The sequence below is a fragment of the Gadus macrocephalus genome, chromosome 4 (assembly GCF_031168955.1).
Source record: "Gadus macrocephalus chromosome 4, ASM3116895v1".
Taxonomy (NCBI): Eukaryota; Metazoa; Chordata; class Actinopteri; order Gadiformes; family Gadidae; genus Gadus; species Gadus macrocephalus.
Genome location: NC_082385.1, coordinates 27,692,262 through 27,707,313, shown reverse-complemented (window position 1 = coordinate 27,707,313; position 15,052 = coordinate 27,692,262). Strand labels below are relative to the sequence as shown.

The following is a 15,052-nucleotide window of genomic DNA, read 5'->3' as shown; positions in this document are numbered from 1 at the left end:
CAGACTTTCATTTCTTCTTTGCCACTGATTAGCTATTGATACCATACCATGATAGATAGACTCATGTATAATATATAAATACCCTGTGAATTGCATAGGGATCGATGTGAGCTCATGAATATTCATGCGCAAAGGCAAACTGATTGGCTGTAGTCGTGTTCTGAGACACGGCAGCGAACCGGCAACTTTCAGAAATAGAAGAGACAAGTATCGTAAACGAAGTGCCGGTTTGGGGACGGTTCCGTGCCGTGCCGGTGCCGTATCCAATGGAATAGCCTACGTTCACTTGAATGGTTTCTATTATTTTCGGCGAGCGATTCGCTGCCGTGCCGCTTCCGTGCCGATTCCAGTGGAAATTGGCCTTAACGTTCAACGTGTCTATTAATATGGCCAGCAACATTTTACACCAGTTTTAGAATGTTCACTACAACAGATGTTGAACACCAACATGCTTATGTAAAATCAGCATAGTACCATATTCAGCTATGGACAGATTACATACGGAATGTAGGGAATTGGATGTCCGGCTGGTGTTTTGATCGCGAAGTTTTGCCTTCTTGGGGCCAAAAAAATCGGAAAATACTTATTTTCTGTGACACATAGCACTTGTAACAAGCTTGACTTTTGGATTTTTCCCGCCGCGCACATAGCATTGTTCTGCGTTGTGCGTCATAGCCTTCGTCAGCCTACACAGACAATGTCCTAAATAAAATGAAATGCTAATATGATAAATATAACAAAAAGGGTGGATGTCAATAATTTCAAGAAAAATCATGTTGTATGATAAAATTCTATCAAACGTTCTCACTTGCAGTTACAGCCAGGGACCGCCAGGGGGGTACAGCAGCACCCTAAGCACCCCCACTTCCCGCGTCCCTGAACACAGCCAAAGATGACACAGTTTCACGGCTACTGTTGGGGATACAGACAGGAACAGCAACGTCCAAAGCGTTGAACATGCCGCTTCAGCAGCAGCAGCTAGCTGGGAAGTGGCGCTAGGTGAAGACCTGTGAGAAGACGTCAATGACATAGGACTCTGTTATTGGCGGAATTATTGGCGACCCTCTTCACAGAGGTATTATGAGCACATGCCACAAACTGAAGTGAGCTATTGCTTTTATTCAACGGTTACTATTATGGCAAAACGAAAGTCACACGGTAGGTAGTGATGTTACGTTTTGCGTCGAGGCATCGAGGCGTGTGTCGAGTATCTCGGCTCCTCCCCCAGAGAAGCTCCGCTTCGAGTAGGATTCACGTTGGCAAAATGACGTAGGGTGTGACGTTCGAGGCTTCGCCTCGGGCTTCTGCTTCGAAATATGGGTTCAGTATTGGCGGGAGATTTCGACTATAAAGATGTCCCGTATACGATCACAACCCTGTGGTATATTCAATATACCACTAGTCTGTGATCGTAGTAGTTTGAGCATTGCATTTTCTGTAGTATCAATCGAAACATCACACATTGTGTAAACATCACGTAGGGAGCTACGTGAAACATTACCCCCCCCTGCACCTCCCTCCAAAGTTACACAAAACACTGTCCCCCACATCTCATCCACATTTCCCCTTTTACAAAATCAGGGGCCGTATTCACAAAGCATTTTATCTTACCGCTAGGAGTGCTCCTAACTCGCGCTAAAACATTTTACGTAGGAGTTTTTTCTTAAAAGTTATTCACAAAGCCGCTGAGACCTACTCTTACTAAGGATAAATCACAAAGAGTGAACTAAGAGTGACGCGCCGTTGCTATGGATTACGTCAATTCTCGTGCACGAGTTTAGAAGCGGTCAGTTCGGTGATTGGTTGTTCAGACGAGCCCACTGAATCACCGAAAAACAAGGAAATAGCCTAGGCTAGAAATGAATTCCTATTAAGTAGTTATAGTGCAGTTAGCAGAATACACGCATGATGACAATTTTGTGCAGACCACGATAATGACGTTGTAGCCTGCACGTTCAAGAGAGAGAGAAAGCAAACAATAAAAATACGTAAAATCTAAAAGAAAATAAATGTTACGAACTACCCAAGTGTTGACTGATTTGTGCCAAGGTGTTTACCTAAAATGTGTTTTCAAAGTGATCCCTAAATGCCTGTCCACTCGGTTCCACACGTCCAAATTCCTTGTAATGTTGATCGCCATCATCATCATCATCATCATCATCATCATCGTCTGGCTGTGGAATGTTCCTCCGCTTGCAGAGGTTGTGTAGAATGGCACATACAGTGATTACTGTGCTTGCCCTCTCTGGGGTGAGGCGTATTTCGCCGTGGAGGACATGAAACCGACGTTTCATCTGCCCAATTCCTCTCTCCACAACATTTCGTGTATGTTTGTGTGCTCGCAAAGAGCCAATACGATGTGTTTTACGCATAGGACTAAGCGTAATATGCGTAATCACTTACATGTTACACTTTAACTGTGCTCCCGGTTGTGGATTGAGGTAGGGACGGGTGTCTAGAGCCACGTCTTGCATGGATAGTCACTGTCACCCAGCAAGTGACACCCAACTGGTACATCTCAAAAAGCTGCCTCAGACCGCTCACCATTAAAATGCGCGAATCATGGGTAGCTGAAGATCCAGGCCACTTTGCAACAAGATCCAGTAGGCTATGTTAAAATTTTGCATCAATTTGCATCAAAAACAACCTGCGTGTTGATGGAATGCACTTTCTTCCTATTGACGAACACGTCCTCGTCTTTTGATGGCGCAATTATTTTTATTTTTTATAAGTTATATATATTTTTTTATAATTTAGAATTTTTATAACATTTTATTTCGGGACTAATCTGATTATTCCTGTTAGTCGGGGATGTTATTGCATCGCGCATTAACTCCACAATAAGTTGAATACCCTAACATTTCGTCTCGCAGGCATTTTAAGATTCTTTGTGAATAGGTCTTACTGAGTTAGGAGTCCTCTTGAGGACTTTTAAGCTCTCCTAGACTTAGGTGCTACTTTTAGTCTTAAAATACTTTGTGAATTGCTCTTAGTGAAAGAAGTTAGGAGTCCTAAATTTAAGAGTGACACGCCCATTATTTTTAGGAGTTACTCCTAAATTCGCCAGTTAGGACCTACTTTTAGCCCTAAGATCCTTTGTGAATACGGCCCCAGTTCTATCATTCTGCCAAAAAAAATCAATAACCACTGTCCAGAACACTGTAATGGCTATTAAATTAATGAGTCCTTCTCAGTTATCATGCAGTGTGGGTCGGCTTAGCTCAGGAGATAAAGCAGTTGACCTGTAACCAGTAGGTTGCTAGTTCAATCCCCAGCTCCTCCTAGCTCAGTGTTGTCTTCACCCTGTGACTTTGCTCCTGACAGCTGACTGTCGCCTTGCATGGTTGACTCTGCCGTCGGTGTGTCAATGTGTGTATTTACCGATGTAAGTCGCTTTAGATAAAAGCGTCTGTTAAGACACACTTTTGCCAAATGATTTATTTTCTAGCATGAGCTCTGTGCCATTTTATGAATGTCACACTCACACATGTATCACTGAAATTACTTCAATTCTCAAATGATTTAATGTATCGGCACACGAAGCAAAAATCACATTTTGGGTTGGGTTGTCATAATTTCATTCACCACTAGATGTCCCTAGCGTACTCATTTGAAGCTTCGAGCACGAACCACTTTGGTGGTTCACCTGGCTTTGAGGCTTTGACGTTTCATGAGGCATCATCTCGGCACCACTAACGGTAGGTAGCCTACATTAAACCGCTCGGCTAGAGCGGTTCCCCGGCAATTTATCCTATGGAGCAGTTCACTCGCCGTGTGCCTAAGCTTTCGTTAGTCCCTCCATCGCCTTGCTCACTCCCGGAGTAACAACATTTACACCCTCTCCATCAGGGACGTGCACAGGAATTTTGAGGGGCAGTTGCTCTGACCTGAAAAAAGAGCACCCCCCCCCCCCCCCCAAAAAAAAAAAAAACTCACAGGCTATCTGAAGGACTGAGAATAACAGGGTCTTTATTAATATATTAATACAAATAAGTAAAACACTGAAATAACTACTACTAACGATAATGCAGAAAAACATGACTTGAAGAAGAAGAACATAACATGAACACAAACATAATTAAACAACATCCTATGAAGTCAAATTGACATTTTAAATGTCACACACTTGACCACACTGATTTCAGATTTCGGAGTGATGTGCTCCTCTTTGCTGCCTCCTTTAGTTGTCTCTCTCTCTCCTGAATCCTCCTCTTTTCACTGGGCATTTCGGCTTCACTTAACAATAACAAACAATACCCAAAATAGTGATAAGATTTAGGCATGAACCATTTTGAATGAAAGAATTCATTTGATGCATTACTTCCATCATTTATTCTTCTTGTTAAAACGAAATGTTAGAAACTAACTATCAGCAGACATGTAACTTAGTTTGCCTACCAAAAAATGTGTAGACTATATGATAACGGGCTGCTTGTCTGCAAGCTAGCGAGCTGTCTGATTATTTAGGCTAAACGTTACGTGGCAAACTGAGCCTGGATTTATGAAGATTGTAATTCATTTCATAAAACGTGATGATGATTGTTTGTTTGTTATACATCTCAAATTCACCTTTTCCGAGAACATCAAGGCAGTCGTCTCACAGGTGCCGGTGTTCCGGTCGCGTGCAGCGCTGCAGCTACGTAAAGCAGCTTTCACACGCCGCGCGGCAACTCACCCCCTCCATTCATTTCAACGGGGGAAGGGCGGCAGAGGGGAGGCGGCAAAAGCGGCTGTTGCCACGCGGCAGAGTTTGCCCTCCCCCTACTGACTTTCACTCTGTGCCCGAACGGAATTGAATGAGGCTACGCTTACTTTATAAAATGTTTCGAGTGGCGATTTTTATTATCTAGGCCTACATGAAATTCTGCATCCATTAAATGATTAAAAATATCTATATATATATTTTTTTTTTTTTCGTCGGAAGGGCAACCTGAGTCGAGGAGGGCATATAGGCAGTTGCCCAAGCAACCTGAGCAACCCCCCTGTGCACGTCCCTGCTCTCCATCATTCAACATGTTTTACTTTGTAACTACTTCCAGGTGCGGAGTGATATGCAAACGTTCACAAAGTGATTGGGCGTCATAGCAGTTATGTATACGCTCATTATACACAACCCGGTATCACCCGGTATTATACAACAGTTAGGAACCAATCATATCGCTGGATTTAAGCCACCCGTTGTATAAAGGCCTAATAATAATCGTAATTTACCATAAAATGTAGGGTTATATTCTTCCGTACTATTACCAGTTATCTGTATTCACCGTCTAACCCCTACCTGCTGCTTAATCACATGGGGCTGTATTCACTGTCTAACCCCTACCTTCTCTTTGAATCACATGTATCTGTATTAGCTGTCTACCCTACCTACTGCTTCATCACATGTATCCTTAATCACTGTCTTATCCCTACCTACTGCTTCATCACATGTATCCTTATTCACCGTCTAACCCTAGCCTGGTTCTACCAGACTCTCGTACTTCACTTCATTTCATTTGTACAGAGTCTGGACCTAATCAATTGACAAACGTTAACTCACTTGAAGGCGGGTGTCTGTTGAAGTTTAAAATGATTGGATCTGCCCAGTGCCACTCTGGATCTGCCATAACCAATCGCTAACGTTTGGTTGTGACGTATGTCATGCGCCGGGAATCACGCGCAGGTTGTACACAAACCAAACACCTTGCGCGTCTGCACGAAAATGTCCGTCAACGACAGCTGCAGGTTTTGTTCGTCGAATTTAATTTATCAGGGAAAAATTGCACATTGTAAATCAACTACCGACCTACAACAACAACAACTCAAACTGGCGCACGACTTTATCGTCATTGTTCTCAGACACGCCCACTGTTCGCTGATTGGACGCCGCTGTGGCGGCACCAGAAAACCAAATTACATACAGCAGGTCCAGACCTAGTACTGAAGGGAAATTCAAATTGAGCGGAAGTACTTTGGCGGGCGGAGCCAGGCTAGTCTAACCCCTACCTACTCCTTGAATCACATGTATCTATGTACTGTAAGTCGTTTTAGGGTGAACGGGTCTGAAGGGTATCAACCACTATAGAAACGATCGAAAACGTTAAATTCAAACAATTTTCTGTTGAGATCTGAAAGAAATTAACTGCCTATTGTGATTCAAGGTATGAACTAGAAAATAATGGCAGTAGAAAGACAGCAATTAGAAAGTCAAAACAAGAGGTAGTTGGCATTAAGGACATGCCAAAAGGTAAGTGAAACAAACACAATCATGTATAATGTGGGGTTCAATTGCAGTCTATTTCACAGGTCAACTTTGCAGGCTTTTTCTAATAACAAAGGTAGAGGTAACGACAGTGTCGAAATATCAAGCGTAAGTTTAATATATACAATTATATACAAATGATATAAACCCTGTTTATAGAATAGAATACTTTGTCATTATACAATGTAGAACAATGGCTATGGCGTCCTCCGTTGATCAATTTGATCGATAGGCAAACTGGTGGGGGTCGAAGCTGGGTGGGAGGCGGGCTTTAAAGATGAACTGAGCTGAGATCTGAAGGTTAGTTGATATAACAGATGTATTGTCTGCCTTCTCATTGGTACAATAAGTAAAAAGGGCTGAACTTGCTAAAAGGGATTAAATTGTACTGTAGGGCTTCTCTCCGGTGTGAGTCTTCATGTGGCTCTTCAGGCAGGCTTTATAAATGAAGAGCTCCGTGCATTGGTCACACTTGTAGGGCTTCTCCCCGGTGTGAGTCCTCATGTGGACATTTAGGCTGCCTCTCTGTCTGAAGCGCTTTGCGCATTGGTCACAGTTGAAGGGCTTCTCCCCGGTGTGAGTCCTCATGTGGATCTTCAGCTTGTCTTTCCGAATGAAGAGCTTCGTACATTGGTCACACTTGTAGAGCTTCTCCCCGGTGTGAGTCCTCATGTGGATCTGGATCTGAAGGGTGCTTGTCTGTTCGAAGCGCATTGCGCATTGGTCACACTTGTAGGGCTTCTCCCTGGTGTGAGTCCACATGTGCCTCTTAAGCTGCCTTGGCTGTCCGAAGCGCTCTGCGCATTGGTCACACTTGTAGGGCATCTCGCCGGTGTGAGTCCTCATGTGGGTCTTAAGATGGCTTGAATGTCCAAATCCCTTTGCGCAATGGTCACACTTGTAGGGCTTCTCCCCAGTGTGAGTCCTCATGTGGCCCGTAAGCTGGCTTGTCTGTCTGAAGCGCTTTGCACAATGGTCACACTTGTAGGGCTTCTCCCCGGTGTGAGTCCTAATGTGGATCTGAAGGGCGTTTGTTTGTCCAAAGCGCTTTGCGCAATGGTCACACTTGTAGGGCTTCTCCCCGGTGTGAGTCCACATGTGGCACTTCAAGTGCGTTTTCGATATGAAGAGCTTCATGCATTGGTCGCACCTGTAGGGCTTCTCCCCGGTGTGAGTCATCATGTGGCTCTTCAGATGTCCATTTTGACTGAAGCACTTTGCGCATTGGTCACACTCGTACGGCTTCTCGTCGGGTTTTGTCCTCATGTGAACGATCATATTGTCATTATTGGGAAAAACCTTGCCACACAAGACACCGGGCCGGCCCTTGCGGCCGCCCCGATGCCCAGTCAGCTCCTCAAGGCGGACCAAACGCACACTGCAGTTCAGGCTCTTGGCCACGCTGCAGTCCGCCGACAGCGAGCTCAAGGCCTCCACTTCTGACGTGGTGAAGAGGGTGTCATGGCCGTCCACCGACAGTGGGCCCTCCCCTTTTCCATAGACGCTCAGGATCCGCAGCTCCCCGTTGTGACTGGCCATGTGGGAGGAGCCAGGGGCGTCCACACCCAGACTCTCTGAGGTGGCGCCGCGCTGCGTGCTGCGGTCTCTGATGTCATTGCCGTCTTCTTCAGAGAGGAAAACAAAGACAGAGAGAGTAATGGTTTGAATTCATAATTTGCACAAAGGGATACAGCATGTACTTTTACTAGAGCTGTAGCGATGCGTCGATGACGTCGACGTGTCGACGTCAAAAATTCGTCGACGTCAAATTTCTCCGTCGACGATTTTCGACGGAGAAATGGACGAAAGTCACAATAAAGGAAAATGTCCGCGCACAAAATCATCAAAGGTATGGAAATACTTCAAGTTAAGTCCTAAACGGAAAGGAGTTGTGATTTGCACTCTTTGCCAAATGGAGTTGGCATATCACAAGAGCACGACAGCAATGTTGGAGCATCTCAAACGAGAAAGTATCTCGTGCGCATGAGAAAGTATCTCGTGCGCACGAGAAAGTATCTCATGAGCATGGGGAAACATCGTGCGCATATCACTGGCAGTGTGTGTGTGTGTGTGTGTGTGTGTGTGTGTGTGTGTGTGTGTGTGTGTGTGTGTGTGTGTGTGTGTGTGTCGTCAGCGAGTAGGTGGACGAGCGTGCGTGCGATAGCGTGCGTGTCAGTCTAGTGAAGTCATGAACGAGTCCGGTTGTGTGTAAGAATAAAATACCCAGCCTGTCAAGAATCGGTGGCCGCTTCATTCCATCATATTCCGACCTATAAGCAGACTCACTGTCGGTCAAAGTGAAGGGTCATGCCCCCGAGAGCGCATCGGACCTGGAGGGAACGGATCACCTGTGCTCCTCGGTCTGGGAGCCGACAGCAGGAAAGATAACTCGTAGTTGGAGGCGGAGCGCAAGAGTATACGCGCACACATTTTTTTCATGTCCCTTTACGGGTTCCGTATTAAATAAAGTATATTATTAAGAATTTTTTGGTATTTATTTGAGACACATTATGGTTTTTATTAATCGAGCAACAGAAAAAAAAAAAAAAAACGTCCAATTGGTCATTAGATTAGTCGACTAATCGATAAAATAATCGCCCGATTAATCGTTTGATAAATAATCGTTTACCCCCAGCCTTAACTTTTACACACTGATGTATTGGAAGAAGTATATTTTGACACTTTCTTTCTAACGTCTTTTTGTTTATTATGCATTTCCCTTGTTCCCCTTGGGGGGGGGGTCAAGGGTCAAAGGCTTCAGCTGAAAAGGCATCGCTACGTCTCCACCTTTTAAGGATGTGGGGAGGTCATAAAGACACAACCCAGGTCATCTGTTGTTTCCGATCACCTGCTTTACCAATACTGTAATTATACTGGGAATCAGAGCGGATTCAGCATTCCTGACGTCTGCCATGAAGAAGATGTACATCATTCTACTATAAACTGTATTGTAGTCCTTGTGTTTTAGGAGGGCTTTGGTCATGATTCTTTTCAAAAGAGGACCAGGCTTTTTAGCGTAGGTAGAATCTAGTACATTCTCAGTTGGTAGGTCGTTTGCTTGCATGGATGCAATGTGTATTACTAACCTACAGCGGGAATGCCTCCACCAATATCCTCTTCAATCTTGATTGAAATGGTGTCTGGGGTCTGCTGCTTTCCAAAAAGAGGGAAACACACACAAGACAAATTCTTTAATTTGCACAGAATAGTTGTTAATCCCCACCTACGATAGACTGGGTGCCCCCAGCCTGTTCTTCCGGCCATTTGAATTCGCCCTGTGGAAGGGTCTGGAGAAGATCAATTCATTTCTTTCTGCTTCCGATACGTTTTTGGAGGAGCCAATCACCAAGTTGGTTAGTTCTCCCCCTGGCGCCCTATTGGCTGGTTTAACACAATGACGACAGGGAAGCGACGGCAAGCAGACATTTGCGTACAGAGTCAGTTGAACAAGTTGATCAAGCCTCTTGTGCTGAAGACAATGACAGCAGCTTCCCCAGACCAAAGTCCAATCTACGATTGAGCTTGGTCTGGCTACACTTACGGAACATTAAATCATAAAGGAGTGTGCTTTATAAGGGTGTGTACTGGAGTTGTAACAGAGGAAGCCTCTCATTTGGATGCTGAATAAGAAGATGATTTCCAACCTGCACACTCAGCTCCTCGTGGCAGACCAGCCGCTCGCCGCGCTCCAGGCTCTTGGCCGCGCTGTGGTACGCATACAGCGAGTTCAGGGCCTCCACTTCTGACGCGGTGAAGAGGGTGTCATGGCCGTCAACCGCCAGTGGGCCCTCCCCTTTACCGTAGACGCTCAGGATCTTCAGCTCCCCGCCGTGACTGGACATGTGGTAGGAGCCAGGGCCGTCCACACCCAGACTCTCCGAGGTGGCGCCGCGCTGCGTGCTACGGTCTCCAAAGGCATCGCAGTCTTCTGCAGAGGGAGAAAAAAAATGACACCAAGTAATAGTTTTCATACACTGTTTGCACAAAAGAAGAAAGTGTAATGGTACATTTGAAACTCTTTAAATGTATGTTTATGTAACATTGAGAGAGGGTTTAAAATGTGTACTGCAGACAAAGATTCAGAGTTTTGGAGAGAGATGTCTCCTCCAGCACCCTCCCCCCTAGACTCAAAGCTCAAGCGGGGGCCAGGTGGAGGACACTGAACGAACACCAGCGCAAAATGATCTGAGCACAAAATGACATGAGAGACAAGCGCAATTATTCTATTTTGACAATAACAAGCGACAACGTGTCCTTCCCTGTAAGCTGATCAGCTAACATTTATACATTTTGAATTCATTGATGTTTGAGAATGATAAACCAGCTTATGGGGAATCCGTCTTGAAACCCTTCTGGGCTCTTGACTGATTCCATCTTTGAAATGCTACTCCCAAATTTGACTCGTGTTTTAACAGGGCGATGGTCATGATGCTTTTCCAAAGAGGACCAGGCTTTTCAGCGCAGTTAGAATCGAGTACATTCTCAGTTTATCCAGGTTGTTTGCTTGCATGGATGCAATGTGTATTACTAACCTACAGCGGGAATGCCTCCACCAATATCATCTTCAACCTTGATTGAAATGGTGTCCGGGGTCTGCTGCTTTCCACGTAAAGAAGGAAACACATACAAGACATATTCTTTCATTTGCACAGAATAGTTGTCAATCCCCACTAAGGACACATTATGCATTTTTACTCTGCCAAGCCGGTTCGTTCGCGGCTTTGCACGCCCTGCAAATTCATTGTCTTGCCTGTGTACAACAGAGGGGGTAAAATCCCCCTTTGTCACGGAGCCAGCTTTCTTGGTTCACTGGAGATGGCGGGGCTATGCACGGAGAGTACACGTCTTATCAATAAATTGCATACTACGAATGTCTTTTTTCTTTCGATTCACTCATTCTAGCATGCAAGAATAAGTTGACATCTGAGTGTAGACTCAAACGCGATTCACTATTTACAAGCGCAAAATCAACAACATACAGTGGCGATTTGAGAGTGAGTGGGCGCCCTAGGCAAAAATTCCTAAATTTTAATTTATTATGTTATAAATAATCTGACCCAAACAGTGTCTCGAACAAAAACCTTTTATTTAAAATATATATATATAACATCTTAACCACTTGGTCTTCGGGCCATTGTTTAGTTTTTGCACTGCGCCTACTCTAGAGAGCACTGCTCTTTCATAGTATGACCTCTAATCACATGCTTGGTCTCTTTGGAAAGCTGAGAACCTGTAGAATTGTATGACATTATCAGAATAACTGCATCATGTACTGACACAGTGCTGGGAAGGCTACAACATTGTTTTTCCTTCCAGCCGATTTCACACACCTCTAAAACCAAGCTAATTGTAGTACCCCTGGGTAACTCCATGTCCCTTGGAAACACTACTGAGCCCTAGGTCTTGTGATGCGGTGTGTAAAAGCAGATCAAAGCATAAAAGATGAAGTCTCCAGCTCCTTTTATGTAATATGTCCATTCGTTTTGGTCAGGGTCCTTTTAGAGACTCCAAAAAAAGACCTTTGGCTACCCAAAATGCTTACTGTAAACAAAAGGTTTACTACACATGAACCCAAACATGTCTTGGTCTCAAATGAAAGGTTACTTTCTGGGCTTCCTTGTGAACCATTTAGATAGCATACCAGATGATATGTAATGAGACAAGGATTATCACACAAAAATCAAATTTTTAGCTATTCCGCCTATGCAACTTTGACCAAAAAAAGCTAAAACAAAGTGTTTTGGCAATTATTTTTACTTAAAAAGTGCAAACTGCATTGGTATAAAACACCAAAACTGAAATAGTGAAAATACTATATATAACTGTACAAATAAACAAAAATAAGTAAAATTACAATAACAATGTACAAATAAACAAAAATAACTATTTACATGATTCCCTCCCTCCCTTTATCAACTCCCTCCCCCTCCTTTCTTCTCCGGGCGTTTGGCTATCTTTCAAAATGTTCATAAAACCAAACTCAGAATACTAAATAAAAATAAAACCACACACAAGCGCGCAAATCAACCTCCTGCTCCACACTCGCACTCTGGCGACGACGAGCCTGCTACTTTACGCACACCCCTGGCGCATTTGTTTTCTCACCCACACGTGAGAAGGTGTTTGACATGCTGGATATCGTCAGAAAGGTCTCTTCATTAGCTATTAGCAGAGCTATAGAGAGAGAGAGTTGCGACACTTCCATTGGACTCCGTTGTAGCGCCTACTTCCGGGGTATGGAGCCTCGAATAGTTCCAAACAACCATTTTACGGCGGAGGAGACCGTTCATTTCCATTGCTGGCCGCCGAGTAACTTCTGAGGTAAATTGATTAAATAGCTACCTCTTTTGAATTGTCAACTGTCTATATTGTATCAGAGGCCCTTTATGATGCATATACTGATCTTTATTTGTAAATGCACAGCGTAATTATATATATTTTTATCTTGGTAGACGACCGATTGCCTGCTAGTTTGTTAGCTCGACTTCACCACCTGTGAAGGTATCTCCGGGGGTACATTGATTAAATAGCTACCTCTTTTGAATTGTCAACTGTCTATATTGTATCAGGACCTTTTATGATGCATATATTGATATTTATTTGTATATGGACAGCGTAATTATATATATTTTTATCTTGGTAGACGACCGATTGCCTGCTAGTTTGTTAGCTCGACTTCACCATCTCTGAAGGTATCTCCAGGGGTAAATTTATTAAATAGCTACCTCCTTTGAATTGTCAACCGTCTATATTGTATCAGGACCTTTTATGATGCATATACTGATATTTATTTGTATATGCACAGCGTAATTATATATATTTATATCTTGGTAGACGACCGATTGCCTGCTAGTTTGTTAGCTCGACTGCACAATGTGATGGTATCTACACCAACAATTACAAAGTTCAGTACTAGTGAATCTAACTTTTATTTAGTTAGTTATTTATGTTGGATTACTAGGATAATTTAGGTTGATTTAAGGACGGGTTTTATGATGCGATAGCTAGTAGAAATAACAGTGTTTGTTTAATTATATCCTGGAAAGGGTGATGTTCAGCACATGAAGCCCAACAGATGCCGCCGATTCAACAATGCTGATTATGATGGGCGGTCAATTTAACCTGTATGGCTTTTTCGTTTTAACTTCTTGTTGACTGAATTGTTTCTCTTTCTTAGTGCCAAATTGATTCTTTTTTGTTTTGCAATAGCCCTCTCTGCTCTCCTTCTCATTAATTTTTCCTTTTCTAGTTGCCTTATTAGGTCCTCCACAGTCGCCCCATCAGTCCCTGGCAGTCTGGTCCCTGGAGCAGCTGGCCCTGGCAAAAGTTATTCCTTCACTGTTGACCCCTGACTGACTGGCCCTCGGCACACAAATCCCTGGATCACCTGCCCCTGGATCACCTGCCCCTGGCAATGTAACCTCTTGATTGCTCTCTCCGTCTCCTGTGATGTCCTTTTCAACGCTCTTGAAATCCACCTCAATCTCTGTAATAATTACAAGGTAATGTTGCTGTTATATGTATTTTGCCTTTGCATTTGCAACTACTGTCATCTCCAATGTAATAAAATGAATTAAAGCAAAACATTTCTGTAATGTGAATTAAATCATCTGCCACAATCAGAAACCAATACAATTTATAAATGGATCTACCGGCAATTGTTAATTGGGTAGAAATGTGTCGATTATCTACATTGTGTGCAAATCCTCAGAGAATCCCTGCCTTCTGGTTGTTTTTTAAACTGAATGTACAAATATGAATTATGTAATCTCATTAGGAGTGTAGTCTATCCTTGAATTACATGAAATGGGGAATATTGTTAGCTGCATGGATCATACCGAAGTTTAATTTGGTGCAATATGTGTGGTCCGTTGCACTTGGTTCCGGAGGCACCCTCACAGAAGGGGGTTTCCTCCTCTTCGGTTTAGGGCGATGGATGAAAACTGTTGGGCCTGCATCGGGCCTCAACTTCAACATCCTATCTACTTTTGTGGCTTTGAATCTGTCATTTTCAAAGTGTACCTGTAGGTAGGCTTGTAAGATCAGTTTCCATTGCACTTCAAATATCATTGGAAAGTCATAATTCTCTACACTTAGAATTATTATGCCCTTTGAAATGCTAGCAAGTGATCTGAACATTACGTTACATCGTTTTTGACTGTTGCTGACTGTCAATAAGTTTTGACGGCTGACCATTGCCATCCATTTCTCCCTGCGCTCTTGGTCCTTGGGGAAGCCGTACATGTGATAACCCTTCTCGGACCGATTGGGGCATCCAAATGCTGCACAGCCAACCATGGTATGACCATTTATCTATAAAATGTTAGTTGTAACCAATGAACCATGACACCATTGAAGATCACAGAGCGGGTAACAACTGTTCCTCAACCACTTATGCCCCGACTTTTGAGAATAGGTTAGAGGTCAGAGTTCATGACCAAACGAGGATCCTCCCTCCTAAACCCATTTTGAATTTGCTCAGGGCTATTCTAAGTATTGTAACGGCATAAAGTATAGTATATTTGCAACGTTATATGTTAATGGTTTGCCCTAAGTATATAGTGTTCCTGCTGTGTCCATTGTTGAATCTGTTCACACAATCGCAATCACTTGTTCTTGTCACACTAATTGTTTAATAAAAAAAATTACAATTTCATTCATCGAAGCGTAATGAGTTGTTATTCTTTAATATATTTGATACTTTGTGTGGCTTATATCTTTAAATGATCATGGTAGAACATCTTGAATACTTTGATTTCAACACAGATGTAAGGTAAAAGTTAAGGTTAGGCCAGTATGCTAACACGAACG

General features: G+C 43.4%; 1 protein-coding gene, 1 long non-coding RNA gene and 1 pseudogene across 2 annotated transcripts; 1 reads left to right on the top strand and 2 right to left on the bottom strand.

The window, feature by feature from the left end:
• Positions 1-15,052, bottom strand: part of LOC132456607 (zinc finger protein 729-like) — a 353,266-nt pseudogene that overhangs the window by 323,862 nt on the left and 14,352 nt on the right.
• On the bottom strand, positions 6,246-9,767 carry LOC132455244 (zinc finger protein 135-like). The gene is made up of 2 exons (XM_060049076.1): positions 9,328-9,767; positions 6,246-7,866 (listed from the first exon to the last, which is right to left on the bottom strand). The coding sequence occupies exons 1-2, from the start codon at positions 9,503-9,505 to the stop codon at positions 6,620-6,622; spliced, it is 1,425 nt and encodes a 474-aa protein (XP_059905059.1). The 5' UTR covers positions 9,506-9,767; the 3' UTR covers positions 6,246-6,619.
• Positions 13,013-13,956, top strand: LOC132455309 (uncharacterized). Its single transcript, XR_009525164.1, has 2 exons — positions 13,013-13,365; positions 13,491-13,956. It is a non-coding gene; the product is annotated as an uncharacterized LOC132455309 (long non-coding RNA).